Raw genomic sequence first — 26,317 nt, 5'->3', positions numbered from 1 at the left:
GTAAAATGTTCTCTATAAAGTATGTTACATTCTTCTCTTCTTCTTTGGTCTGTACAAACCGTTTTCGTCCTTGTTGTTTTTCCTCTTCTTTCTAAACTTCATATGTTTCTTCAACTTTCTCCTAGCCGAAGCCTCTGGGTTATTCAAAGCTAGTTGGGCCTTCTTTGTCTTCCTCTCACTTCTTCTCTCCATAATAATCCTTTTGGATTCTGCGTAAAGAAAGTTGTAGTTTGAGACACCCAACTTCTCAGAAATCAAGCTCATGCACTTATGGGCCAGTTCCGGCAGCGAGTTATTGGCATCGTCTTCATAGAGAACGGATCGCCCGGAAAGATTGATCAAAGGCACGAGAATCTGCTCGCTAGCCATCTTTGCTAGCTTCTCCTCGGTTAATACCGATGTCAAGAAACCACAATATTGAATGATGGCTTTCTTAGCAACAAGCATCTCTTTATTTGGTCTTGATTCGTTCTTCAAAATCGCAGAACATCTGTTGATGGCCCAATCAAATGCACTATCAAAGTGCCTCACCACATCTACTTCCTTATGGGCGCTTGCCTCGATATACGGAGTCTCGTCTCTGATCCATTTTTTCGAGACAACGACGAGATTCTTAGCCACCTGATCAGCCACTTGTTTCGACACATTAGGTGCACCTAACTGTCGGAAAGTACGATAGGCCACCGTTTGTAGCATCAAGTCCGAAATTTCAAATTTCACCATTTCATCAGCAGCATTGCTCACTACTTCTTCCAACAAATAGCCAATTATCCTTGAAGATAGAAGCCGCACCCAAGAATGAGGATACAATAATGCATCAACAATATATGTCCATATCTCTTCAAATCCAGTGCCAAATAGAGCTGCTTTGTCAACGTTGTACAATTCCTCGACAGTGGATAATGATAGATAAACCATCTGCCAGTTGACCTCTTCGCTACTCTCGTTGCTTTCTTCCTCGTTCTCGTCTGGCTTTCTTGCCAATCCCAAAGATTTGGTGATCAAATCAATAGCAGTGGCATTCAACTCAGGATTCTCTTTGAATCCCAAAGACATCACGTATAGTTTGTAGACATTAAGACCGCATCTCGTTAGAAGAGCATTTTTATTTTGCCTCAGCCAGGCAACTGTGAACTTGTTCACAAATTCCAGATCAATTGACAGCTTCTTCATTCTAACAAGCATTGATGCAATAATCTCAGATGCCATCTTTCGGCAAGAAGGGGCATCATCTGTGATTGCCACATTTGCCAAAGCCATAAAAAAGGATGAAGAAAGTTTCTCCAATAACTGTTTCCCAGACTTGTTAACAATTAGATGAATTAATTCCATAACTGACATTCGGCCTGTCTGAGCAGGATATCGAAGATTATCAATCAAAATTCTGAATTGCTTCTCCAATCTTCCACGACTCTGATCGTATTCCATCAAAAGCGTGTAGAAAACGCTTCTAGCGACCTGTCTGATTTCCTCAAACGTGCTCGTCACCATGATTCTTGAAACGACGTCCATAGTATCATAGACTTCAGCCAACATATAATGCTTCGAAATAACGCTCTTCAAGAATCCAAACGCAACACCTTGCCTCTGTGGCTCGTCCAAATCTGGCTCCACCTTCTTCAAAATATAACTTAACGCAGAAGACTTCAACTGCAAGTCCTCCTTGTTTCTGATCACAGAACTCAAAAACTTCAAACAGTTCTGTGCCAATTCATTGTTGGTACTGGGCATGTCTTTGAGCATTATAAGCACACTTTTGGCAGCGCTAGTAAACAGCACATCTACATCCTCCGAAAACTTCATTTTCACAAGTAAAGTTAACACCTTTAAAGCAGATATAATGACTCTCTCGTCATCGGAGTCTAAACTGGACACCAAAATCGGAACGAACTCAGTTAGGTAGCCAACTTTAAACAACTCCTCGTGCTTATTAATCATTATCCTCAACAATTCAAACGAGAATTTCTGCATCGTCTTCACATATGCCGAGTATTCCACCTTTGTTTTCTGTGGTCTAGCATCAAGATGAACCATGAAGTAATCCTCCTTCTCATTTGTTTGCTTCTCCTTTCTCTTACTATTCTCCTCCACAAACTGAAGAGCTTCGCTATAGAGTTCGTAGCAAAGGACTATGATGTCCTTAGACTTTGATTCCTCATTCTTGACAAGACCCATAGAAAAATTCCGTAATAACTGATCAAGCTTGTTCTGAGTTTTCAATGATAGCCTTTCACGAAGTAAGTACTTTATAGGTGTAAGCAAATGTGAGAACTCTTTCAAGTTGATATTCTCAGCTATCAACTCGCCAGTATCGTAACTCTTATTGTGCTTGATCTCTTTGGTCTTATTACTGTAACCTTCGGCTTCCTTCTCTTCCGATGCTTCTCCAAACAAATCTTCCATAATTGAAGCAACAATAATATCCGCCGACTCACCAAGATCTCCGTGCTTTAACTGTTTCTCCATGATTACTAACAAGTAGTGAATCGTAAATCCCAAGATATGCACTTGAGGTCCTCTAGTTAACGCACCTTTTAACTCTTTGAAAATAAACTTCAAGTAGTTTGGTCCCAAGCCAGCTGCAATTCTTCCGAGATGCTTTCTCACTGCGTCTCTCAACTCCTCGGATCTAGCCCTTAAAATCTGGCAGATTCCTGTCAACACTCCGGGCAACTCAGAGTTCATTCTGGCCTCCGTACAAGACATAACCAAAGAAACCATAGCCTCGGATAGGGGAACTCTGTTAACAACAGTATCCTCATTTCTCACAGTCAAGCACTTCTTTAGTGCAGGTAGTACTTCTTCAATAACATAGTTGTCTATCTGTTCCTCCTTTGGATAATCTTCGGGCTTCAACTGTTCATTTTCGGACCAAGTCTGCATTGCTTTACAGAACATCACAACCAACCTAACGGAATCCCTTAATCTTTCTGGTTGTCCTCTAATTCTGGCAAGGGTCATGATGTGAACGTATCTAGCAAAGATAGCCCTGAATTGATGCCAAGTTAGATGCGGAGCCAAATAACCCACAGTTTCAATGGAATCATGGGCAAGATTTCTAAACTTATCCTCCGTATAGATAGAATAATGCTCAAGAAGAGGTAATATATAATGGGCAATTGTGGTACTTTTCAATTGACCCGCCATTGGAATCAAATCTCTCACGCATTTCTGTCTTTTGAGAATCTGAAGATGAATTATATTCTGGAAGAAATCATCTTCCTCGTCGCCACCATAAAGTAAAACTTTCATATCGGCCAAGTCATCGTAATACTTAGAATGAGACACAATGTGCGACACCACCTTTAAGTATTCAATACGAACGCTCTCGTTTTCCTTTCTCAATCCTAGGCGAACATTGAGAATGACAAGGTCCCTCAGTAAATTTACGTATTCCGCAGCTTCTTCAGCGGTTTCCTTAGCAGAGAAGCAATCCACAAATCGAATAAGAGTGTAGGACGCAGAAGATGACATGGCCTGATCTTCTTCGTCATTAATGAAGAAAAGTGCCACGTGGAGAAGAGGTATCCACTCCAAAGCAGAGTAGTTGAGATAATCACCATTGTTGATCTGCCGATATGCATTAAGTCTTCTTTCATAATCGGGTTCTCTGACTTTTTTTGTGGAGTAAGCGTTCAAGTCAGAGACAAGTCGACCGACTCTTCTAAGCTCGTCGTAGTTGCCACTGATACTTTCAAACAACTCACTCACTCTCGTTCTCATGTTACGTTCTGAGTAGTCCTCATAAAGTTGAGCCACACCTTTGTATAAGGGAAGAATATCTGTCAAAGATGATTGGTAATTTTTCACCAGCATACTAAGAATGTTGACTATGTCCTCTCTAACAATTAGATCTATCTGAGATCGAGGTCTTTGAAGAGCAGATGTGAGGGATCCAATAAGGCTCCTTTTGGACTCGTTATCTGTGATATAGTCGTTCGAAGTGAACAGGAGAAGAATATGAACGGCAAGACTACTCACTTCCTTATTTGGGCAGTTTTCAAATACGGATACCAAGGAATCAAGACAAGAAGAAATCACTTCGGTGACGAGTGATACATATTTTTCGTCCTGAGACCCGCTCTCGATCAAGGCGTTGACAAACCTTAAAACAGCAAGCAAAGAAGACTCTCTGGCATTAGGGTTAGGAAGAATTTGAAGTAAAGACTTCGCAGCAAGAAAGTCATCGTAGTAAAAGAAGTATTGAAGGTTTTTTCTTGTCCAAAGAGACGTCATTAATCCCATAAAAGAAGAGACTCCTTGCAAATTCTCTTGGGCAAACTTGTCAGTAAGCTTTGGCCTAATGAGACTTTCATAGATGATATCACTGTATGGAGACCAATCAAAGTCTTCACCAAGATAATCTGTTATTTTATAGAGAAGTTTGAATCCGGCTTTTCTATTGTTTCTGGCCATCTTCTCAAGAAGATCTTCATGCTTCTCGGGATGTTGAATAACTTCCTCTGAAACACATAACGAGAAGATCAATGGGTTGATGAGTGTCGAAAAACACTCAGAGTTTCGTCTTTTGAGGGCATCGGTAACCTCAAGCCCCATGTGGAAAAATCCATTGATGTTTCTCAACATTCTTAGATTTATTTCATCCGTTTTGATAAGGCTTATGTTCCCCAGAGAGTCCTCAAATTCAATCTTAGAAAATGAAAGCTTCAGAAATTCTCGAATGTAAAAAGGCTTTAATCCTTCGACGGCCTTGATGGCCGCAGACTTACGTCCCTGCTTAGTACCACTCGTCTTTGCTGTCAAGGCACGTCCAAACAATATTCTCAATACAAGAGGCATTAATGCCTGGACATCGTCACTTGATATACCTTTCTCAGTATCACTCTGTAAAAGTTGGATTACCTCGTCTCTGAAAAGGGTGTTGTCCAACAAGCTTTCCAAATTATCCTTATACCTGTTGTATACGGGATGGTGTAAATTCAGCAAGCACTTCAAGGCAAGCGTCTGTACGTTAGGCATCTTATTCATCAAAAGGCGCAAAAGAAGAGACTTCACTTGATCAATACCATAAGCTTCATCTAATTTCTTGAATTTTGATAAAAGCTCAATTAGAGCATTTCTGTCATGTGTTGTCCATCCTTTTAGGATGGATTCGCTAACTCCCACAGTACTATCGATAGGAGTCGGATCATCCATGTCCGCATTGATAACATAGGGAAGTAGTAACCTGAAATGTGGCTCTGCAATATCGGGAAGTCTATTTAAGAGCTTTATTGCCTGAAGCCGATAGAATATAGTAGGTTTGACATCTTCAGCCTTGGCATCACCAAACTCAATTATAGATTGAATAGGAATTTCATATTTCTGTAGCAAATTCTCAGATATCTGCAAATTGGTGAGTACCCTCTGATCCTGTGGGTGCCACCCATTCATATCACTCGTATTAGTAAAAGCTTCGGTGTCATAATCAAAATACGTAATATCAGGCAAATCATCAAACCGAGTGGAGATAAATTTAAAGGCATTTTCCCAAAGACAGTCCTTAATTTTACCCCATACTGGCGCTAAAAACTCAAAGACACCTTCCCAAGTTGGTGAGAATCTGACGGTCAATTGCCCAAACGCAAAGTTTGACAAAACCTGATCAAGAAGGAGGGAGGGTCTCTCGGACGCAAATTGCTTGCTTAATTGTCTGTAATGAAGAGGTATATCTCTGCTATGCTGCATATCCAGGGGAATTTGTTCTATGACTAGGCAACTAGATATAGCAAAAGGAGTACCTTCTGGATCGGCTATAGTACATACAGCAATGATATTTTTCAATGAGAGTTCTCTGATGATATGACTTGGGGTCTTTAAGTTTCCGGCGAGGGTTGAAATCAAGAGTTGTTTGTTCTCTTTGATCAATTTTGCACTCTTCAATGCCTTTTCAACATTTAACCGTGTCAAAAGCTTCTGAAGATTCAATAAAAAGGAAACGCTTAACACATCAGCAGAGAAGTTGGGAATACAGCTGGATATAGCATCGAAATACTCAGAGTCTATAAGATCATTTTGTCTGGCCATAACACCTATAAGAAAGCCCGAAAGATCTGCAGTGTACAACTCCCTAGAGTTCTGCTGCAGAAGTGAGAGTAGTTTACCTAAAAGCGAAGCAGAAACTTGAACATTGGTATTTTCTAATATCAATAACCTCCATGAGCAGTCCGAGAGATCTGCATTTGATAAACTGGTCTGGCATTCCACCAGATGTTCCAACCTGGAAAGAATAAACTGTCTAAATTCTGAAGGTATGACGATTCTGAGCTTGTGTAGAACATTCTCGTCGTGATCATCAACAGCTATCAATTTCTTTTCATTCATTCTAGCAAGAAAGAATCCAATAGCCTTGTAATGCAACTTCCAATGAGAAATCACGAATTGCGTAGTATAGTCTCTACAGTATTGTATAACTTTGTCCTTTGATAAATCAGTAGCCAAATCAACAAATGAAACAAATTTAGATCCATCATCCAACTTTGACATAACAGTAAAAATCGGCACATGATTTCCGGCAAGAACTGTAGAATCGATGTTTCTCATCAGAATAGCGGCCCATTGAGCCATAGAATTCCCAAACATTGTTTTGTCTTCATCTGCGTTTTGATCATCGTTGATGACTACTTTGAGAGAGGCTTCATACAAAGCTTCAAAAACACCAATGATGTCCTTCCAAGATGATACCTTTCTACCACTTTCGGCGAATGATAAAGTAAGCATTACTTGGGCGATGGAGGTCAAATACTGAAAGTCAAGATCCTCGTCATCGGCCAATTTGGCATGAATGACCTCAATAATAGAGTCATACAAAGGCCTTGCCTGCTCTTGAGACTCTGTATGATGAAGTGTTTCCATGATAATATCGGCTAGAGCTGATTCGTACAAAGGAGAAAGAATGGCAGATTCCGTGAGCGGTCTGAGGATCAGCTTCGACTTGGAGTGTAAGTTTCCTGAAGCAGCACATAATGACTGCGAAAATATTACAACCAAACCTCTATGGAAAGAACTATGATCGGCATTTAAATCGTTGTCCTTCAAATCTCTCAACGTATTAAAACAATGACCTATGAATTTTGTCAAGCTGTCTGTTGGGGCCTTTCTGACAAGAAAAGAGATTGCTTGAGAAACGAATTTGGTCACATAATCCTTGTGTTGTAAAGTTAGCAAAGGAAGTAACTTGACGAATGTAGGAATAAGATCCTTGGATATGAGTCTTGATAGATACTTGAAGATATATGCCAAAGCATTGAATATCAGCTCCAAAGAATCTGAATCTTCTTGAGTGACAGCAATAGTATCTATAATATCGAGGGTCCGTTCATAATATATGACAAAATCGGGACCCAAATCATGACAAAACTGAGAAAGAAGTTCGAGAATGGGTTGTAAAGAAAGAGAGTCGTTCAATAGAAGGGCCTTTTCAAGAGAAGCAAAGATCACCTTTTGATGGAAGATGATTTCAGGCAATGACTGAGAAATAGGATCAACAAGATCCACTAAGTCAATGAAATTCTTGGAAAGATTGATTTCACGCCAGTGATCCAAAGTGGCAATGAAAAAAGAGGTATCTGTGTCTTGGTAAGGCTTTCTAGAGAGATCTCTAATAGGATCAATTTTGATTGAATCCACTCGATCTCTGAATGAACGGTATACAAATCTCCTCCTCGATGAGGTGGTGATGCTCGTCTTCTTACCCATGCTTAACCCAATATAATATCTAATGCAAAAGATATACAAAGAGATAAAGAAAGGGATTTAATTAAATTTTAAAATTTTTCAGATAGGAAAGATGAGGAGGAAAAACTGGTGCATAGAAAATTGGTGCATAGAAAATTGGTGCTTACAAAAAATCACAAAATACAATGGCTAATTGAGGAGCCTTGAGGAGGCTTTTCAAGACATCTCTTCAGTGAATGGATGGAATGATTGAAGAACCATCGGAAAGAACGACATTATTGTCGGATAATCCGTATGGCAATGATTCTGTTGGTGATGGGGAAAGTAGAGCGGGCAGTAGGAATTCTGTGATTGGTAAGAAATCGAAATCGATAGCACAAACGTTGGGACCGGGAATGGTTCCTCAACGATCCAGTCGTACTTCTCAGAAGTTGAAATTGTTGCCAGAATCGTTAAATTATGAGTCGGAAGTTGGCGATGCCAAACAGCTGTCTCTACAGAGGATTAAAGATACTCCGGCCAGGAAAGATGCAGAAAGATTAGGAAAGAAGCAGAGATCGATTCTTCCTAGAGTTACGGCTTACTGTACGGCTGGTTCGTACCGGATGCGTGATCTTATAAGATGGTTACAGGATAAGAAGCGTATTCATTCAACAGCACCTAAACTATTCGATGAGTGTATATATACACCTTTTGCATACAAGGATTGGAGGCACAGTAATGGAGCCCAGGATATACTTCGAAATATCGGACAGAAGAAGAAGGAGGATAATGCGGTCATGGATAACAAGATTATTAGGTTTGATGATGAAGGAGGTGAGATTGATCTTGGAAAGCTTTCTACGGACTTATTTATCTTTGAATACGGAGTGCTGGTGATGTGGGGGTTCAGTAAGAAGGAAGAGGGTGCATTTTTAGAGGATTTGGCTCGTTTTGAGAACGAGAAACTATCTGATGAAGACGTCCAGGCCGAGGAGTTTAATTATTATGTGACCCAGAGTTACCAGCCTCGAATCTATAATGATTTCATCTCGTTGAGAGACGATTCCAACTATATGACCAAGCTCAGCATATCATATGCAATTTCACAGTCGGTTAAAATCTCATTGTTTGAAGAGTTGGTGGATAATACCATTGAAGATACTCAAGACATTCCTCAACAGATTTCGCAGACTGGTAAAGTGGAAATGGCTAAGGGTGAAATCATGAAATCCATAGGTGAATTATTCATCCTACGAATCAATATTAATCTGCACGGAGCCATTTTAGATTCTCCCGAGTTGATGTGGTCAGAACCTCAATTAGAGCCTATATATCAGGCCACGAGAGGTTATTTGGAGATCAATCAGAGAGTGACTCTATTAAATCAGCGGTTAGAAGTGATTGCCGATTTACTACAGATGTTGAAGGAACAGCTTACGCACAACGATGACGAACAGTTGGAACTTATAGTGATCGTACTCATTGCAGCTGAAGTACTGGTGTCGCTTATCAACATAATAGTGGATCTCATAGCAGGTAAGAAGAGATGAAATATTTATAGGTACAACAATTCATTAAATCCGAGAAATCAATGTTTCTTATATCAAGGGCTAATATACATAAAAAGATAAAGCAAACGAGCGCGCAAAAGCTTACAACTCCTGAGAAGCTCTTGCTCTCTTCTTTGGCAACAAAGAAGGCTGGATGTTTGGCAAAACACCACCTTGAGCAATTGTGACGTTACCCAATAATTTGTTTAATTCCTCATCATTTCTGATGGCCAATTGCAAATGTCTTGGGATGATTCTCGTCTTTTTGTTGTCTCTGGCAGCGTTACCAGCCAACTCCAAAATTTCGGCAGTCAAGTATTCCAAGACAGCAGTCATGTAAACTGGTGCACCAGAACCAATTCTCTGGGCATAGTTACCTCTTCTCAACAATCTATGAACTCTACCAACTGGGAAAGTTAATCCAGCTCTGGCAGATCTAGATGTAGATGCTTTTTCTGTAGTTCCTGCTTTTCCTCCTTTTCCTCCGGACATTGTATTGATAATATTAATTTACTTAAATGGGATGGAACAGAAGATTAGGGGGGGGAGAGGATACTCTCGGCTTTTTATACAACAATTGCAAACGGGAATGGGCAAGCCTTTGTTATTGCTGCAGCACGTCTGCGGGGTTGCTTTGACCAATAGGAGTACAGTATTGGTAAAATATGAAGGTCAGTAAGGTATCGTGCTGATATTTACTCGTCAGGTGTTAAAATTTGGAACGGCATCTTACCCATGAAATAAGGTGTTTTGGCGCGAATGGCGAGGAAAAACAGGAATTCTCGCACTTTGTATACGCCATGTGGTTTCGCGAACAGCGAAAATTTTCCTTCCTCATTAATTAACTTGCCTTGCCCCTTTTCGTAAACATCCCTAATGACACTATCTGCCGTATATAAAGGAGCATGCTTCCTCGTGAACAAACGACAAAGACCTTTTTTTTCTTCTTCTTCTGTTTCCTACTTTCATTATCAACATAATAATATTATCAATTCATAATGGCACCTAGAGCAGAAAAGAAGCCAGCCTCAAAGGCTCCAGCTAAAAAGACTACTATTGAGCCAAAGAAGAGAACTAAGACCAGAAAGGAGACATGGTCTTCTTACATCTACAAGGTGTTGAAGCAGACCCATCCAGATACCGGTATTTCCCAAAGGGCCATGTCTATCATGAACTCTTTCGTCAACGATATCTTTGAGAGAATCGCTACTGAAGCTTCTAAGTTGGCTGCTTACAATAAGAAGTCTACTATATCTGCCAGAGAGATCCAGACCGCCGTCAGATTGATCTTACCTGGTGAGTTGGCTAAGCATGCTGTCTCTGAAGGTACCAGGGCTGTTACTAAGTACACTTCTTCCACTTCAGCTTAGGCTTGAGTGGTTATGTAAGGAGGATTTTGTGTAAGTTTGTTTGTATATTAGGAATTTCTTTAAGTGATTAATTCAAAAGTTTAAGCTTTCTGTACGTTTCATTGAGTTCTTTGGGTTCCTTACGTTCCTTCGGTTCGTTAGGCCCCCGTTCAGTCCCTCAGTCCCTCTGTCCCCCAGTCCCCCAGTCCCCCAGTCCTCAATCCCTCAGGCCCTTCGCTGCTTTCTTTCTTTTTCATCCATCTCCCATTTTTCTTTTCGACTCCTCGACAAATAAGTGTGGTCCGCATACGGGCAATCATCGATAGTCGTCAATCGTCAATTTTACCTCTTACTATCGTCAATTTATTAATACTTTCTTCGTTTAGTACTTGATACTTTTTTTTAGTTCTGGTTTTTTTTTGGTCCCCCCCTCTTATTTTTTGTCTTTACACTATTTTCTTCACTTATCTGGTTTTCTGTTACTCGTCCTGTTCCCCTCGTCGTCCATACATTTTCCATTTTCATGATAAATTAACTCTTTCTCAGATTATCTTTGTCCCCTATATAATTGCCATGTTATCACCGTCTTCTAATAAGGAGAGCACGGATTTTCCTGCCAAAACTAAGTTGAGCTCTTTCGAATTCCCCAAATTGAAGCACACCCAATCAGGCTCTGATACAGATCCTTCTCTGGCTTCGCCTCTATCGCTGTCAGATTCCAAGTGTCGCCAAACTCCTCCATCTGCTGCTGCTGCTGCTGCTGATGCTGCTGCTTCCTCAATGTCTGCCATCGATGGTACTCTCGAGAGATCGTCTCCCTCTGACGATTTCAACATCGATCAGTCTTCGCTATCTTCAGCAGGTTCCAGCAGTCTCAACTCTTCCAAGATGGGTACGCAAGACTCTCTGATCTTCGAGAGATTCGTCCAAGATCCCATGATTGACTCCCAACCGATGCCAAGTTCTTTTCCTAGGCATTTTTCCTCCGAGAATTTTGTTCCTCCTTCTTTGGACACCGCTACGGGACTGATTACTGGCTTCGAAAATGACGATAACGTCACTTTGGAGGAGTTGGAGATGGGACTTTCAAGGAGAAGACCTTCCTCTGTGAGTCTCAAAGCAGCGCTCTCTAATGGAAACTCTAGTCGTTCTTCCCTATTTCAGCCTACCCGGAATTATTCTAATTTGACTAGGCAGCTGAGAGGGGGAAGACCTTCGTTGGTTTCTTCTTTAACTGCTCCTCCACATCTTTCTATATCAACTTCTCAGGAAGGTCAGCAGCTGTCACAACAACAACAAACTCCATCGCAACTTCAATCGCAACTTCAATTACAATCTCCACAACAGTCTCCACAGCCTTCATCTGGATCTCCTCAACATATATCTTCTCGTCCGAACTTTCCTTCTTCTCCACTGTTGAGGCAAAACAAATCGACAAGCTCGTTCTTCTCCTACGCAGATATGATCAATCAAGAGGATCAAGAGTCCACTTTCCCAATAAGAAGGCCTTCTATCTCGATGTCTTTGTCCAATCAGCGCCTAGCTAGAGCTGGTTCCGTCGCTACTTCTAGTGGTTACTCTGTCGTAGCTCCTCAGAGATCTCCTACTGTGTCACGTCCTTCAAGATCTCCCATATTTGCTAATGGTAGGCGCAACTCCAATGCAAGATTTCCTTCTGCATTCTCTTCTGGTAGACATTTCAACTTGGATAATGTCTCCTCTGACTCAGAAATGGATAATGATCCGCTTTCTTCCCCAATTGATCCTTCTAAAAGGATTATTGGCTCTCAAAGAAGGAGTTCTGGTCTTGCTAAAGTCCATTTAGCTCATTCAGATAGCTCCAACTTGGCTGCCCATTTCCCCTCTATATCTTCCAATAGAGGACCCGGTTACCATAGCATCGAGAAGGTAATATCGAATAATCACAAATCATCTGATGAAGAAAGTATGCACGGTGTGGTTGCAAATTGAACACTACTGTTCTCTTTACATTGATTATTATTTACACTATCTCTGGACTTTAGTTTGCTGCCTGTTTTGCGTTGTTACGTTCGTTTTTTGTCTTTTCTTTCTATTCTACCTTCCCTTTCCACCCCCATCCGCCTCACGTTTCTTTCTTTCTTTCCTTTTTTGTTATAGCGCACATATTATTATCAGTTAATTGCTTTATCCTATTATACAATCTAGTTCTCGCTAAGATAGTTCTTTCTATTTCCCGTCCTGACAAATCTTCTGAGCATCCATTCCACATCTGCATCAGAATCGTCCAACGTACTTAGCTTAATCTCAAAGAGTCTCATTTCGAACCTCGGTCCAACTTCACTAAGTTCTGCATCGTCACGAGTCCTCACATAAATGTGTTGTCTGACACTGATGAAGTCATCTTTATTGATGAAGGATAAAACCCTCGGAGACTCTTTCTTCACTCCCGGCGGAAAAAGATGCTTCAATATCGTTGTGGTCCTGTTTCCCAAGTTAGTAGTGAGGTTCTCAAATATTAAATGTGGATATGCCTCACTTATATTACCAACATTGTATAAATCGTGCCTGAGCACAACGTTGTGTAAAGTAAATGTAGCTGTAGGTCCATGAGGCAGATGACTGATAGTCATGGTGGATGGCACACCTCTGTGTTCATGAACCACCACGATATCTGTAATACCTGATTTTTTGCACGTTTCAACTAGAGCCGGCATAACATAGTTACCTCTGTTAATCCTGATCGAGTTAGGAAACATCAATTTCACCTCCTTAGTAAACTGAGATAATCTCGAAGATGGACTTCTGGATGTAGTAATAACCACTTTAGGCTCCACCAAACCACTCAGGCTCGAATATTCATCGTCGAGCTCTTCGTTGGTCTTTTGGATCGATTCATCATATAAGAAATCTTTTTGCAATTTTTCATCGTCTGCTATCTCTTTAGGTAGATTCTTACCTGTAGCCAAGGCTTGCGCAAGCTGGTGTCTTTTCTCTATCTGAGACTGTTCTTTGAGCTGCTCAGCTTTTCTATACAAGTATTCTTTTCTTTCTCTTGCATGTCTTCTAATCATAGTTTTGGTTAAGTAATGATGAACAAAAGGATGAAGAGTCCAAGTGAAAATCCAATCTTCCAAATCTGAAAAATTTTATGCGCGGCTGAGAGTAACACTTTAGCGAGCTAGAGATTCAGTCCTTGATGGGATAAGCAATTAGTGCTGGTGTCACAACTACAAACCCGATAATACTAGGGAATTTAACAGATGAAGCAAGAGCTATGCATAAGAAAGTAAAGGCACCACCACACGCCAAAAAAATCTATTACTGTTATGTCTAAGCAATGATCGTATGGGTAGGTAAGACATATATTCTGCTTTCTTATGAGAAGAAGCATTTAGTTTTCAAACTTTATTAGATCATGGGTTTGTTAATGCAGGTAAGTTAATGCAGGTGAGTTAACGGTATGGGCAGGTAACGAGATGTGTTTTCGACAGTGCCTCGCGGAAGGGATTATCCCTTTTGGGAAGTATTTAATATGCTTTACTATAGATAGGAGACACCCGAAGGAGAGCTTTTGAAATTATAATATTAAATTGGTCACCTCCTGCGTAAACAATTGTCTCAGTTGTCTGTAATAGTTTGGCGTATATATATATTGAATTATCCTGGAAAGTAAGCCAATCTGATTAGAGCACCGCTAACAAATCAATTACCAATTATTATCTTCCAATGTATCTTTTTATTGACTGGAAAGTACAGTACTCAGCTTTTCAATGTTTGTAGGTTTGTTGCGTGTTTGCTTATTTTATCAGTACCCTTCAAATATTTAATAAGACATAGTAAAATCAAGGATTTAAAAATAGACATTGAGTCAAAGGTAATTTAGAACGATTGAACACCAAATGAACACTTTACATGAATATATAAGCAAACGCTTCATTCAGAAAGTAACATCTTGCTCTGAATATTCCAATAGAGCTCATTAGAGATAAGAGAAAGAAAACACCACAACATATAGCTTGTCGTTACATATCAAATTCGCACTATAAACTACAACGAAAAAAGCTTTAGTATGTACAAATTCCTGAAGTTATTCCAATCATCCGAACTGCGTGACATGTCGTACCAAAGCAACTGGAAGATTCCCGCCAGGTATCGTAAAATTCATGGGCTTGATGGTTCTGAGTACATTGTGGGTATCAAGGTTTCCAAAGATCCTCTATTCCAGATAGTGGTAACAAACACTAAGGACCGTATTTATCTTCATGTTTGTAAGGAGAGAGAGGACTTTAAGCAGATGCTTGCTTTGAACAACATATTAAGTACGGATAAAGATACTGTTGATCAAGTTCTCGGACAGTTTTTTGCTATACAAGAAGCGATATCGAGCGAATCTTTGTTCATATCCTTGGTGAAGGAACAACTGTTGGAAATAAGGTTCAAAGAATTCCATTTCTCAGTGAGACTACACGAATTGACATCAAATGACGATAAGCTTCCAATAATGGAACAACTGATGCACAAATTTGCTGACTTTTCACTTCTACAAAGTATGATTTTGATGAAGAATCAGGCCGAGATCGACAATAAAAACCAAATCATAATGAAACTTTTGATTAACCAGATTCACAATTCTTCGACGGTTATGGGACTAGAGAGTAACCATGAACTAACAGAGGATGAGATATACAACCATGAGGTAGTGAATTCCGTGCTTTTGAGGAACAGTGGATTAAGAAAGTCGTTAAGTAGTACTGCTAGTCAGATCAGACAGCGAACAATAGAGAATTATAAAGAGAATGAAGAAGACTACTCTCACAACTCATTAAATACGCTCTTTAATAGAGAGTTTGATCCGCAGTGGAGTGTACTTTCTGGTGGTGCATTTTCATCTCATGTGAACTCGGATGCATCATATACTAGAGTGGCTACTTCTTCTAATCGGCGAAAGATGGCCAAAATGGAGATAAAACAAGAGACAGAGAGACGAAACGAGGACAAGACTCCTACGATGAGTACATTCCAATACCTACTAAGCAGAAAGAGAAAGAGAAGAGGCAACAATAATTCATCGATTAAATATCCAAAGCGCTAGGAAGGGGTGTCTATATACTGTTGACTGCTCGATCCCAGTAAGAGAGGATGGATTTGAGATCATTATTCAACTTCTGTTCCCTTTTCTTATATATTTCAGTAAGGAATCTGGCCCAGAATTCTCTGAAAAGCTTGAGATCTTCAAGTGTGACTGGAACCGAGGACAACAACTTCAACTGATGTCTACTATTGAGACTCCTAATTGGATCAAACGAAGATCGGTTGAAATATTCAGAAAAGGTGGAAATTCCAAGCTGTTTAATAGTGTAGCAGGCATCCCTAAGACTATTGACCTTAGATGAATCGTAACCTATCAAGTCTATTTCATCACCAAACGATTTCTTCACTGCAAAGTCAACCGCCTCTAAAACCAAGACCTTTGCTTGGTCATAGATACTAGAGCTTAGTTCTTCAAGATGAGTAGCAGACCTAATCTCATGCTCAGACTCATCATCGACCAACATCACATCATCGTCATATGCACCTGGCGTTGATTCTCTAACAAACAAATCGGAATTGTCGTCTATCAAATTCTCTCTGACAGGTCGATGGAGACCCTGAAATCCACTTTCCTCTACTATTTTCGACGCTATCAACTCTGCTGTCATTCCTTTTCTGTAGGAAATGGTCATAACTTCATTAGTAAGGGCCTTCACACAGAGGTTCTTGTCATTTGACATCAATATTATGAGACTTGTAGAATGATTTACCTTCAAATACAGACAACAGTCCAAGATAGCATCATCTTTAACAACGTCTCTATTCAAACATTCATAAAGTTTCTGTCCTCTCACTATAATATCGTTGTCATGCATATTCTTATAGCACCAATCAATAGCCATTCGAGCCAACTTGCCTATTTCAAGACCACCTTCATACTTATTGGCATTTTTAAGGCCATCCAATTCTCGAATCACTTGCTTAGGAATAATTATCCTATATGTATCATTATATGAGGTGTGTAAAGCCTGAAGATCGTTCAATAATCGAAGATGCGATACGATAAAATTCGTGTCGACAACGAGATAAACAGTAGTCTTGGAAGTGTCTCCACCCGTGGTGTTCTGAAAAGTTGAAGTAGTGTAGTTATCATAACCTGAGGTTGTATTTCTCTGTCGAAGAGTAATGTCTGTGATTTGGCTGAGATCGCTAAGATCCTCAATCTCGGCCATGTCTTCGTCCAAATTCATGAGCGGAAAAATAGGGGGGGGGAGAGACACTGGGGGAGGGGGAAGAAAGACTGAGGTGTAGATACAATAAGAACAAAGTAGACATAGTGCGACATGTAATTAAATTGACCAACACCTTGTATCTGTACTAGTTTCAGAATAATTTCAACTATATATATTAAATAACGGCTGGCTCAAGGAGTCCGATTAAATTTTCTGGAGTTTGTAAAAGTCATGAAGCTATCATCCATGGCAATTTCATAGTTCAAACCAACACCAAATTCAAGGAAAAGAGATTCAGGATCACAATCGATAAAGTGACAGTAGGCAGCCTCTTCGTCACCAATAATGATTTTCTTTTTACCCTCGTTTTCAGCAGCATCAGCCAACAACTGACATTGACATGTTCTTTCCATCAAAGTAAAAAGATAGGCAGCTTCATCGACAGTAGTGCCGGCAGTCATGAGACCATGATTTCTCAGGATGACACTTTGAACACCATCAGCAGCTTTGGCAACGTTTTCTCCCTCTTTCTTTTCAACAGCAACTCCTCCAAAATCGTTATAGACAGCCTGATTCTTATAAAATACACATGAATCCTGGTTCAACATTTCCAAAGGTTTACCAAAGGCCGAATAAGCCTTACCATAAACCGAATGGGTATGACAGGCAGCATTGACTTCGGGTCTACGCTTGTACAATGCAGAGTGAATGGCAAAACCAGCAGCATTGATCGGTGCACTGGTATTACCACCAATAATATTACCATCAAGATCTACCTGAACCATATCAGAAGCCTTCATCAATGAGAAATGTGTTCCAAGAGGATTAATCCAGAAAGTTGAAGGATTGACCGGGTCTCTAACAGTAATATGTCCAGCAGAACCTTCGCCAAATCCTCTTCTACCGAAAACTCTGAAGGCACCCGCCATATGTTCTAACATCCATTCTCTTTTTCTATAAGGGTCATCAAATGTAGGAATAGGATATGGAGTGGGATTACCCATAGAGATGTTCTGGGCTCCTTGCTTATCCATCTTATAGCCTCTGGCTGTGGCAGGAGACACCGATTCTGGCACTTTCTGGGCGCTAGTGGTAATAATAGTCTCGGACATTTATGAACTTAACAAAAGAGTAAGTAAAAATATATCCAGCAACCTCTTTGGTGGAAAACCTTCAACTTATATACTTTGTTAATGTCATCTCCGAGTAGATAACTTTTATTGATAGCCAGCTAAAGTTGCCTAATTCGGTAATTAGCGCGTTTGCGCCGCTAACGGCAGTGGATAAGAATGATTTAATAGCGTCAATCCTACATCTCATTTGCTACAGCTACTTCTCATTTGCTCCATCACTACTGCTCCATCACTTACTGCTACTTCTCATTTGCTCCATCACTACTGCTACTTCTCATTTGCTCCATCACTACTGCTGCTTCTCATTTGTTCATCCTCAATATTTTTCAGAAGTCCTCGAAAGGAAATTTCCGATGGACCAGCCGCGAGTGAGAACCAAAAAAGACCGTAAACGACAACTGACGCCGGATCTCCTAATTAAAGCCAGAGCACAAGCACAAGCACAAGCAAGCACCTGAATTACAAATTAACTTTATATTTCTTGGTTATTATATCTTGTGTACTAAGATCTAAAATGCGTCCCAACTATCATCCCAATCATCCTTCTTGGAGTTAGGATTGCTTCCTAATCCGGGTAAACTGGTCTTCTGTGTGGGTCTTTCAAGACCAAAGGCTGGCTGTATGGAGTCATCAGTATCCACGTCTTCAGCCAAACCATCCTGATTGGAGGATAAATCATCAAACAAACGGGTGAACTTAGACTGCGAATCTTGCGTACCTTCCAACTGTTGTTGTAAAGTAGCACCAGTCTCCTGAACTTTTTGTCCAAACTGTTCCATAGCTCTTTTAGCTTGCACGGTATAATCCTTCTCGGCCAATTGCTTGACACCTGGTTGAATAACCGTTTCATTCACCTCTTTAACAGAATTGGCCACAGTAGTAGAGAATAAACCCCAGCCTCTCGAAAATGTACCTATAGGATCCTTTTGGAAGGCATCCAGTGTGAACTTCGTTAGAGAGCCACCCCTTTGGCCATCAGTAGAATTGTTGGAGATGGATCCACCGGAGCCGAATCCCTGATACTTCCCACCCTTTGAAGGTGGTAAATCGCCTGGTCTAGAAGAATTCAGAGAACCAAGACGAGCAAAATAGGCCTCATTCTGCTGCTTTTCATCCACATCTACGCCAGAGCCCATATTGGCACTCATATTAGAAGCATTCCTATTGCTATTATTGTCAGATTTAAGCAAAGACTCACCAGAATGATCTTCTTCAACAAATTCCGTGCCCTCCACAAGAGCCGTTAACTTTTTCTTGTAATCCTCAGCAACATAGTTATCATACTTCTGCTTGGCTGGTAAACTGAGGTCCACGCCGTGAGACTCAAAGTACTCCTTACATCTATCATTTCCACCTTTTTCCATTCTTTCCAACTCCTTAGGCTTAAACTGATCCATAGTGATCGATCTAACAAAGGAGATATGAACACCTAGTCCTCTGTGAACACCGGCGCATTCTAAGCATATGAAAATTCCAAATTTAGGTGAGGCCCATTGTGGATTTGGTGAGTTACAATCAAAGCATCTCTTATTGGACCCTTGTTTCTGAAGCGTCAGCAATTTCCGACGAGTTGCCGGATCAACTGTCCACTGTTTAGACATGGTGACGGAAATAAAGACACTAGCTGAAAGACAGAAAAGGAGGCTTCCTTTGTTCAGTGTATCATAAAGGAGAACCAACTTGAATTCGATCGCGACTGAAACGCAAAAAAAGAAAGGCCCTAGACGAGGATCGACGCGACGCAAATAATAACTAGCGTACTTACCCTACGGATCATACAGACTTACGGATCATACAGACCTCCAGACCGTACGATCTTACCATACCTACTCACATACTCCTACTGACGAACACAAAGTGATTAATTCATTGTACACACCTAAAAAAAATTCTATAATAGAAGAGCACCCATAGCGAAAATAGATGCCATTATGGAACCACCTGTCTGTCTAACGGCGTCTCCCTTGGATCCTGTGGCCGAAGATGCACCTGAAATGGCGGAGGATGCTGTAGTTGTAATTTCAGCGCCGAGAGTAATGTCAGCCAATGACTCTGACACTTCTCCACCTTCCTCATTCTTCAAAGAAGAAATCCAACTGTTCAAGTCGGAATTCTCTAGAGTATCATCGAACGTTGTACTATTGGAAAGGAAAACTGTGGCAGTTCCATCGCCTCCAAAAACAATTCCTCCTTTCATTACAGAATTTGGAGTTCTGTCTAGGTAGGCAAACATCTGAATACCTGTGCCGAGATCATCGATACCCTGAAAGTCATGAATGGTTGAGTAGAAATGGTTTCTCTCGGTAACATTCATCACTTCAAAAATATCAAACTCACCGGCTCCTGTATTCCAGGATGAACAATTACCGTTGGTAGGATACTGAGCAGTTCTTGGGATCTCAGCATTCAATAACCAGATAGCAGGCATATCATAACTCGATGTTTTGTTAACAAGATCCTCCTCACTATTGTCAGTGGGGGAGTAGAACTCAAATAAAAATGCCTTGACAGTTCCGTAAAATCCGTGATAGGCATCGATGCCTTCTCTATACACACCACAGTCACCGCTCGAGGAAGAAGAATCCGAACATTTCTTACTAGAATAAATGGCGTATTCATGAGCAGAAGCAACGGTGATGTTATCCAACACGGTAGAATCCGATGCAAGAGCAGTACCGTTGGAAGTGACATAGTTCAACGCACGACCCAAACAGAGATTGTCATCCCCAACATTACCCAAAAATGTAACGTTGTCAGCCGTACCCTCTTCCGAGTCATAGTATGCACCTCTGGTCCAGCTACCACTGGTGGAACCATAAGTATAATCATCTGCAACGTACCAGGCAAATTTCCGGAGATTCATTGGACCTCTAAGATGAACAGAAAGTTCTTCATTATATGGAGCATTTACGCTATCAATAGAGACAGCATTATCCAAATCTTGTAAGCATGAACAGTTATCATCATTTAGAGCTTCCACTTTACTAACGTGAAAGTATCTTCCATCGTAACCAACATTATCAAACTGTACAAAACTGGCCTCGTCAGAGTAATTGGACGACCCGGTAGAGATTGAGACGACGGTAGATGCCAGAGCTAGACATAAGCTAAAGCGTTTAATTATTATTAGGAAAGCTGACATAGTAACTCACTTGTAGAGGAGTACTGTTTTCGAGAAGCAGATCCAGCGAGGAATCCGAACCTCTTTTATTGACTTCGAGGCTCATGCATCTACGAAGACAAAAATAGACAATGATGAAAAGGATTCTGAGATCACTGGCCTGGAGCCTCTCGCTAAGCCCATTCTACCGCGAAATGATGCGGTGCCAAGAAAAAAACACCCGGTAGCAAATGCCGAGAATGCACTCTACCAGAAGCAAATACCGAATCACCAGGCGGGAAAAAAAAGAAAAAATTGACAGAGATATAATCGTTTAAAGCACCGAGATTCAGTAAGAGGCGCAGTGCAGTGAGCATTCCATTTCTGATCGGTAAAACACCCGAAAAGGATAAAAGAGACGATATTATTATAATCTGGATTCTGGGTCTGTTTAAAATCTGAAATTTCCAACTCTCTATCCAAGAACAATCATGTACAATATATGATATCAAGAGGCTGAGCCAAATTGAAGTTTTATTTCAACGAGTCGCGGATCAACATAGATTGACTGGAGCCACTTTAGTTGCAGTGGTGAGAACAAGTCAGTGACACTATCATCTAATGCAAAAGCTGAGCCCCTCCTTATTAACATTTGTGTTTAAACCAAGACCCAAAACACAATCGGATGCATGGTCTTTGTATCACTACTTCAAGGATGAAGTTGTGAAAGATCTAGATAATGATTGTAACCAGGATTCCGTTAAGATGTTGGATTTCAAGATTCCTAGAACAACCTATTATGGAGTCTCAACATATATGAACCAGATTCAGCTTCGATTAATTCCCAATACAGTTATAGGGACGGAAAAAATAGACAAAATTCGGAATGAAGGGGTGTCTGATTTTGGTCCCTACAAGTTCAAGCTTCTTGTCAACCAGTAATGCCATTGGACTATATATTTATTACATGTACATTCAAATCAAACATTATAGTTAAACTTAAAATGGAATGAGCGCGAAAGGCTTTCAAAATTATCTATTGTCAACTTCTTCGATAAGGAATGGTCAGACCTAGACCAGATAGATAGATAGATAGATAACCATGGATTCAGATGACCTTGGAATTTCCAAGATCGCCGATAAGCTTTTGAATGAGATTGAAGGATCTCTGCGTTTGATTCTTCGAGAATCTGATGATTCGTTTGATGATGGTGAAGAGATGAAAGAGTACAATAAATTTACAAAGAGTATCGAGCAATTTCAGCCTTTACCACAGCTTTTAGATTCCAGATTACGTAACTTCATCAATAGAGTGATTCAATCATACACAAATAACTGCCTCTACGATGGACATGACGAGAATCAACAGCTATCTATTCGAATTGCCAAAGTTTTCTATCAGTTCTCTAAAGTGAGAGGCACCAAGCCGGTGTCCAACTGTCTTTCGAGTGATATTTCACTGATAGGTTATGTTTTAAGAAGAATTGAAAGTGCAGATGCTTGGGAGGAACACTTCTTTCTCTTGATGTGGCTCTCTGTCCTCATATTAGCACCGTTTCCACTAGTGAAGCTTGATCCTATGCTACCTGAAAATATATACCAATTGGGGTTCCGGTATTTAAGAACGGGAGGTAAAGAGAGAGATGCGGCTTCCATTTTGATGGCTAGATTCTTGTCACGTGTTGATAATTACAGATACCTGGATTGCTTCATCTCTGAATATTTCAACAGTATAAGTTGGAACCTGGAGTCAAATGTGATGATCAAAATGGGCATGCTTTCCACTGTCAACCGACTTCTGAAGGTTACCACGTTGGATCAGCTACGAAACCACCTAGATATGATCTTTTTGTTGATTTCAAATCTATTGAATGAAGACCGTCGAGGTCTTCCTTCCTCCATTCTAAGACTTTTTATCAAGATCCTTGGTAAGCTATCACTTTTTTTCCTGAAACAGGAACGATACGATAGTATTGAGGATATATTGACGCATTTATTGCATCTTTTGTCTCATAATGATACTGTTATCAGGTACTGTGTGGCCAAACAGATATCCAAAATAGGACAGCATTTAGATCCTGATTCAAGAAATGTCATTCTTGAAGCTCTAGTTCAATTGTTGGGAATTTCACATCTCTCAAAGGGATTTCAAGATAATCTCGATATCAATTCCGAAACCATCGATATACAGTCTTATCATGGTGTACTCCTAACCTTAGGAGAATTCTGTAGGCTCAGGTTAATGACTACGGAATGGATATCCATTACTAGTTCCGTTGTTCATAGGACTCTATTTGTGGAACAGCATAGACTAACTTATAGTGCTGGATCAAATGTTAGAGATGCATCATGTTTTGATTGCTGGTCTATCTTCAAAAAGTACCATGACTCAGAGTTACCCATAATAGCAGTTGTCACCCTATTCAAAGACTTGATGCTTTCTTCGTGCTTTGATGGCGATTTAATGATTAGAAGAGCTGCCTCTGCTACATTACAAGAACTCATAGGAAGACATGGTGATCGACTTTTCCTTCAACTATCCATTCCAACGGATTCAATTAGCCGATATAAAGTCAGATTGATTGAGATTCTCGATTACACTGTTCTTGGACATACTCAGAAATCGTACCAGTTACCAATTCAGATATATTCTGAGCTTGATGAACTCTTGTATTCTGAGTTCATGAAATATCTACTCGAAAGTGGGATCAAAAACTATAACTACAGCCTTAGAAAGCTTTCTGCACAATGTCTAAGGAGAATGGCTCAAATTTCCGACCGGTCTGATGTGAACGTCATAATAGACGGTCTCAGAACCGAACTTCTGGAAACATCAGCGGAAGGCTTGATGTATTCAATAGCCGAACTATTGACGTTGCTACCATCTAATTCAGTTGACCTATCACTCTACTCTAGTATACTATCAAATTTCACCTTTGATTTTCATCGAGATGGATTTCATAAAGGGGAAGAGTATTTGCATCTCTTAAGAGGGCTTGTAAAGAGGTTTAGCCTTGAGCCTACGTTATTTGAACTGGAAACGGTTTTCAACATTATACGTTGCGACCGGGAAGAGATTATATCAGAATTTGTTAGGTTAGCTAGCGTCCTCAACGATATACCTGAAAAGTATGCCAATAAATGGCTTTACTATGTTAGAAATGGAAATCTAGCGTCAGCAAAGGCACTTGGTTATTCTTCCATAATGACGCTGAAGAATTCCGAGGTTTTAGGACTCTTGCACAAGAATCAACTTGATGCTAAATTGAGAAGCAGTCTAGTGGATTCTATTAGCATCTTTTTACAGAGAGGCGGCAACCTAAATGGTCATCAGGAGGAATTGATAGACCAACTCGATGACTATACAGTGACAAATAAAGGAGATGTTGGAAGTTTTATCAGGTTATCTGCTATAGATATGATATCTACTAACAGACGATACTTTTGGGATGAAAGCTCCATAAATTTACGCATGCAGATCGAAAAGAAGCTCCTTCGACTTGCCTGTGAGGTGATGGATAACGTAAAGCTTGCTGCATTTTCCTTATTAACAGAGCTCAAAGGATGGAAACTTCAGCAGCAAATAGACCAGTCGGTTCTTCTTCATAACCCTGAGCAATATTTTATTCTTCTTCTAAAGATTTATGACGCTAATTACTTGCAAGATGAAGAATGCTCTACAGAATTTTGGAAAGGATTTAGCTTTTCTGGGGGATCATCACAAGCTGTCGATTTGACAATCAATGCCGCTGTATATGCATTTTTGAGAAGTTGGGAAGAGCTTGCAGACACTCAAAAATGCTCTTTACTAGGAATCATTCTTTCGCTATTAAGAGCCAGCAAGATACACCATAAAAATCCGAGGTTCGTGAAAATGCAGACTTCGTGCCTGAACTTTGTATGCAACTTACTGGAATTGAACCTTCAAGTTCCACCTGAATTCGACTTGAAAGTTCTCTTTGTCCGTACATATAATCTGACATTAGGTACATCAAAAATATCAAGATTGAGCGTTGCCATTAGAACTCTTACCAATCTATATCTCAGAGACGAAAACACATTCAAAGGCTGCAAAGGACGACTTGAATGGCTCGGCGAGAAACATCACTCTGAAAAAGTGAAAGCGATGGCTCTTGAAGGACTCAAAGAGATAGAATTTGAGCAGAATAAATAGGGTATTTATGGGTATAGCGATATAGATATATATATGTACAGATGCTTACTTATTGTCAGGCTTACCCAATGCATCTTTAAGGTTGACGTTGGCACTTCCTCTGGCAACAGGTTGAGATAGTTTTTCACCAGGTTTCCAGCCAATCATGTCGACAATTCTGAAGGTGGCAGGTAAATGACCAGTTTTCTTGTCTCCATAAAGGGATGTGTATATCGATTCAATGGCAATCAGGAGGTCTTTAGTTAATGGAGGAGGAGTACTCATGATAGCGTTTGAATCTCCCATCAATTGTAAGTCCCTCATCAATGCTGTTACACTTGGATATTCTACCACAATATCCTGAACATCAACCGTCAACATCTGGAAGCCAGCTTTTTGCATCAAATCACCAACATCAGAAGATTCAACAAATGGAGAAACTCTTGGCGATAAACCTCCATATCTTTCCATCTCGGCCAACTGCAGAGAAGCACGAAGTTCAAATAGAGTATCTCCTCCAAACATGGTTCCTATAAAACATCTATCGGGTTTAATACAATGGTAAAGTTTGGCAAACACTCCAGGTAGATCGTTGATCCAGTGCATTGATAAGTTGGAAACGACAAGATCATACTGATCTTCCTTTCTCAATACAGAATCAGCGAAGGATTCTTCATCCGCAACAACCCGCTTGATATTTAGCTCCCTATTGAATTGATCATCTGAGAATTTGTAGAGCATTCCCGGAGAAGAATCAACCATAGTAATCTTTCCCATCTTGGATTTAACATGTTCTCTGTCCTCTTTGTGTCTTTCAATCTTCTTATCCCATTTGGTGGTACAGATGGCTTTTTCAATATTACCGCCATGACAACTGTAATCCAACACATCTTCAAATGGCGTAGTAAGAAAAGCCATACGCTCCACCATTCTTCTGGCTATTTCGTCTCGAAGATACTCAGTCAAATTACTCTCTTTGGAGACTGATGCTCTTTCCTTTTGGAGCCATTTCACATGTCGATCAAATACATGAAGAGGACTCTTCTCACCATGTCCCTGAGCGAATGCTTTGACCGTAGTATGTAGCAGTCTGCTACGCAACATATTTCGAGGAATCATAGCAGAAGA

At 40.3% G+C, this 26,317-nt stretch overlaps 13 protein-coding genes across 13 annotated transcripts; 5 read left to right on the top strand and 8 right to left on the bottom strand.

Annotated features, from left to right (window-relative positions):
* Positions 1–24: 24 nt before the first annotated feature.
* FOA43_004305 (uncharacterized protein) lies at positions 25–7,698 on the bottom strand (the record flags this gene model as incomplete). Its single annotated transcript, XM_038924548.1, has 2 exons — positions 25–7,634; positions 7,695–7,698. The coding sequence occupies 2 exons, from the start codon at positions 7,696–7,698 to the stop codon at positions 25–27; spliced, it is 7,614 nt and encodes a 2,537-aa protein (XP_038780476.1).
* Positions 7,699–7,913: 215 nt separating this feature from the next.
* RMD1 (sporulation protein rmd1) lies at positions 7,914–9,209 on the top strand (the record flags this gene model as incomplete). Its single annotated transcript, XM_038924547.1, has 1 exon — positions 7,914–9,209. The coding sequence occupies one exon, from the start codon at positions 7,914–7,916 to the stop codon at positions 9,207–9,209; it is 1,296 nt and encodes a 431-aa protein (XP_038780475.1).
* Positions 9,210–9,311: 102 nt separating this feature from the next.
* Positions 9,312–9,701, bottom strand: HTA2_2 (Histone H2A.2; the record flags this gene model as incomplete). The annotated part of the gene is made up of 1 exon (XM_038924546.1): positions 9,312–9,701. One exon carries the CDS (start codon positions 9,699–9,701, stop codon positions 9,312–9,314), a length of 390 nt encoding a protein of 129 aa, XP_038780474.1.
* A 506-nt stretch (positions 9,702–10,207) lies between these two features.
* On the top strand, positions 10,208–10,579 carry HTB2_2 (Histone H2B; the record flags this gene model as incomplete). Its single annotated transcript, XM_038924545.1, has 1 exon — positions 10,208–10,579. The coding sequence occupies one exon, from the start codon at positions 10,208–10,210 to the stop codon at positions 10,577–10,579; it is 372 nt and encodes a 123-aa protein (XP_038780473.1).
* Positions 10,580–11,131: 552 nt separating this feature from the next.
* On the top strand, positions 11,132–12,529 carry FOA43_004301 (uncharacterized protein; the record flags this gene model as incomplete). The annotated part of the gene is made up of 1 exon (XM_038924544.1): positions 11,132–12,529. One exon carries the CDS (start codon positions 11,132–11,134, stop codon positions 12,527–12,529), a length of 1,398 nt encoding a protein of 465 aa, XP_038780472.1.
* Positions 12,530–12,741: 212 nt separating this feature from the next.
* IMP4 (snoRNA-binding rRNA-processing protein imp4) lies at positions 12,742–13,611 on the bottom strand (the record flags this gene model as incomplete). Its single annotated transcript, XM_038924543.1, has 1 exon — positions 12,742–13,611. The coding sequence occupies one exon, from the start codon at positions 13,609–13,611 to the stop codon at positions 12,742–12,744; it is 870 nt and encodes a 289-aa protein (XP_038780471.1).
* A 344-nt stretch (positions 13,612–13,955) lies between these two features.
* Positions 13,956–15,632, top strand: FOA43_004299 (uncharacterized protein; the record flags this gene model as incomplete). Its single annotated transcript, XM_038924542.1, has 3 exons — positions 13,956–13,959; positions 14,401–14,407; positions 14,609–15,632. 3 exons carry the CDS (start codon positions 13,956–13,958, stop codon positions 15,630–15,632), a joined length of 1,035 nt encoding a protein of 344 aa, XP_038780470.1.
* Positions 15,633–15,642: 10 nt separating this feature from the next.
* Positions 15,643–16,821, bottom strand: FOA43_004298 (uncharacterized protein; the record flags this gene model as incomplete). Its single annotated transcript, XM_038924541.1, has 1 exon — positions 15,643–16,821. The coding sequence occupies one exon, from the start codon at positions 16,819–16,821 to the stop codon at positions 15,643–15,645; it is 1,179 nt and encodes a 392-aa protein (XP_038780469.1).
* Positions 16,822–16,994: 173 nt separating this feature from the next.
* Positions 16,995–17,915, bottom strand: FOA43_004297 (uncharacterized protein; the record flags this gene model as incomplete). The annotated part of the gene is made up of 1 exon (XM_038924540.1): positions 16,995–17,915. One exon carries the CDS (start codon positions 17,913–17,915, stop codon positions 16,995–16,997), a length of 921 nt encoding a protein of 306 aa, XP_038780468.1.
* A 530-nt stretch (positions 17,916–18,445) lies between these two features.
* FOA43_004296 (uncharacterized protein) lies at positions 18,446–19,537 on the bottom strand (the record flags this gene model as incomplete). The annotated part of the gene is made up of 1 exon (XM_038924539.1): positions 18,446–19,537. One exon carries the CDS (start codon positions 19,535–19,537, stop codon positions 18,446–18,448), a length of 1,092 nt encoding a protein of 363 aa, XP_038780467.1.
* Positions 19,538–19,827: 290 nt separating this feature from the next.
* On the bottom strand, positions 19,828–21,078 carry FOA43_004295 (uncharacterized protein; the record flags this gene model as incomplete). Its single annotated transcript, XM_038924538.1, has 1 exon — positions 19,828–21,078. The coding sequence occupies one exon, from the start codon at positions 21,076–21,078 to the stop codon at positions 19,828–19,830; it is 1,251 nt and encodes a 416-aa protein (XP_038780466.1).
* Positions 21,079–22,138: 1,060 nt separating this feature from the next.
* Positions 22,139–25,210, top strand: FOA43_004294 (uncharacterized protein; the record flags this gene model as incomplete). Its single annotated transcript, XM_038924537.1, has 1 exon — positions 22,139–25,210. The coding sequence occupies one exon, from the start codon at positions 22,139–22,141 to the stop codon at positions 25,208–25,210; it is 3,072 nt and encodes a 1,023-aa protein (XP_038780465.1).
* A 45-nt stretch (positions 25,211–25,255) lies between these two features.
* On the bottom strand, positions 25,256–26,293 carry FOA43_004293 (uncharacterized protein; the record flags this gene model as incomplete). Its single annotated transcript, XM_038924536.1, has 1 exon — positions 25,256–26,293. The coding sequence occupies one exon, from the start codon at positions 26,291–26,293 to the stop codon at positions 25,256–25,258; it is 1,038 nt and encodes a 345-aa protein (XP_038780464.1).
* Positions 26,294–26,317: the final 24 nt, after the last annotated feature.

This window comes from Brettanomyces nanus, chromosome 4 (genome assembly GCF_011074865.1).
Source record: "Brettanomyces nanus chromosome 4, complete sequence".
In the NCBI taxonomy this organism is placed as follows: domain Eukaryota; kingdom Fungi; phylum Ascomycota; class Pichiomycetes; order Pichiales; family Pichiaceae; genus Brettanomyces; species Brettanomyces nanus.
The sequence above is the reverse complement of the archived record's forward strand: the minus strand, read 5'-3'. Positions and strand labels throughout refer to the sequence as shown.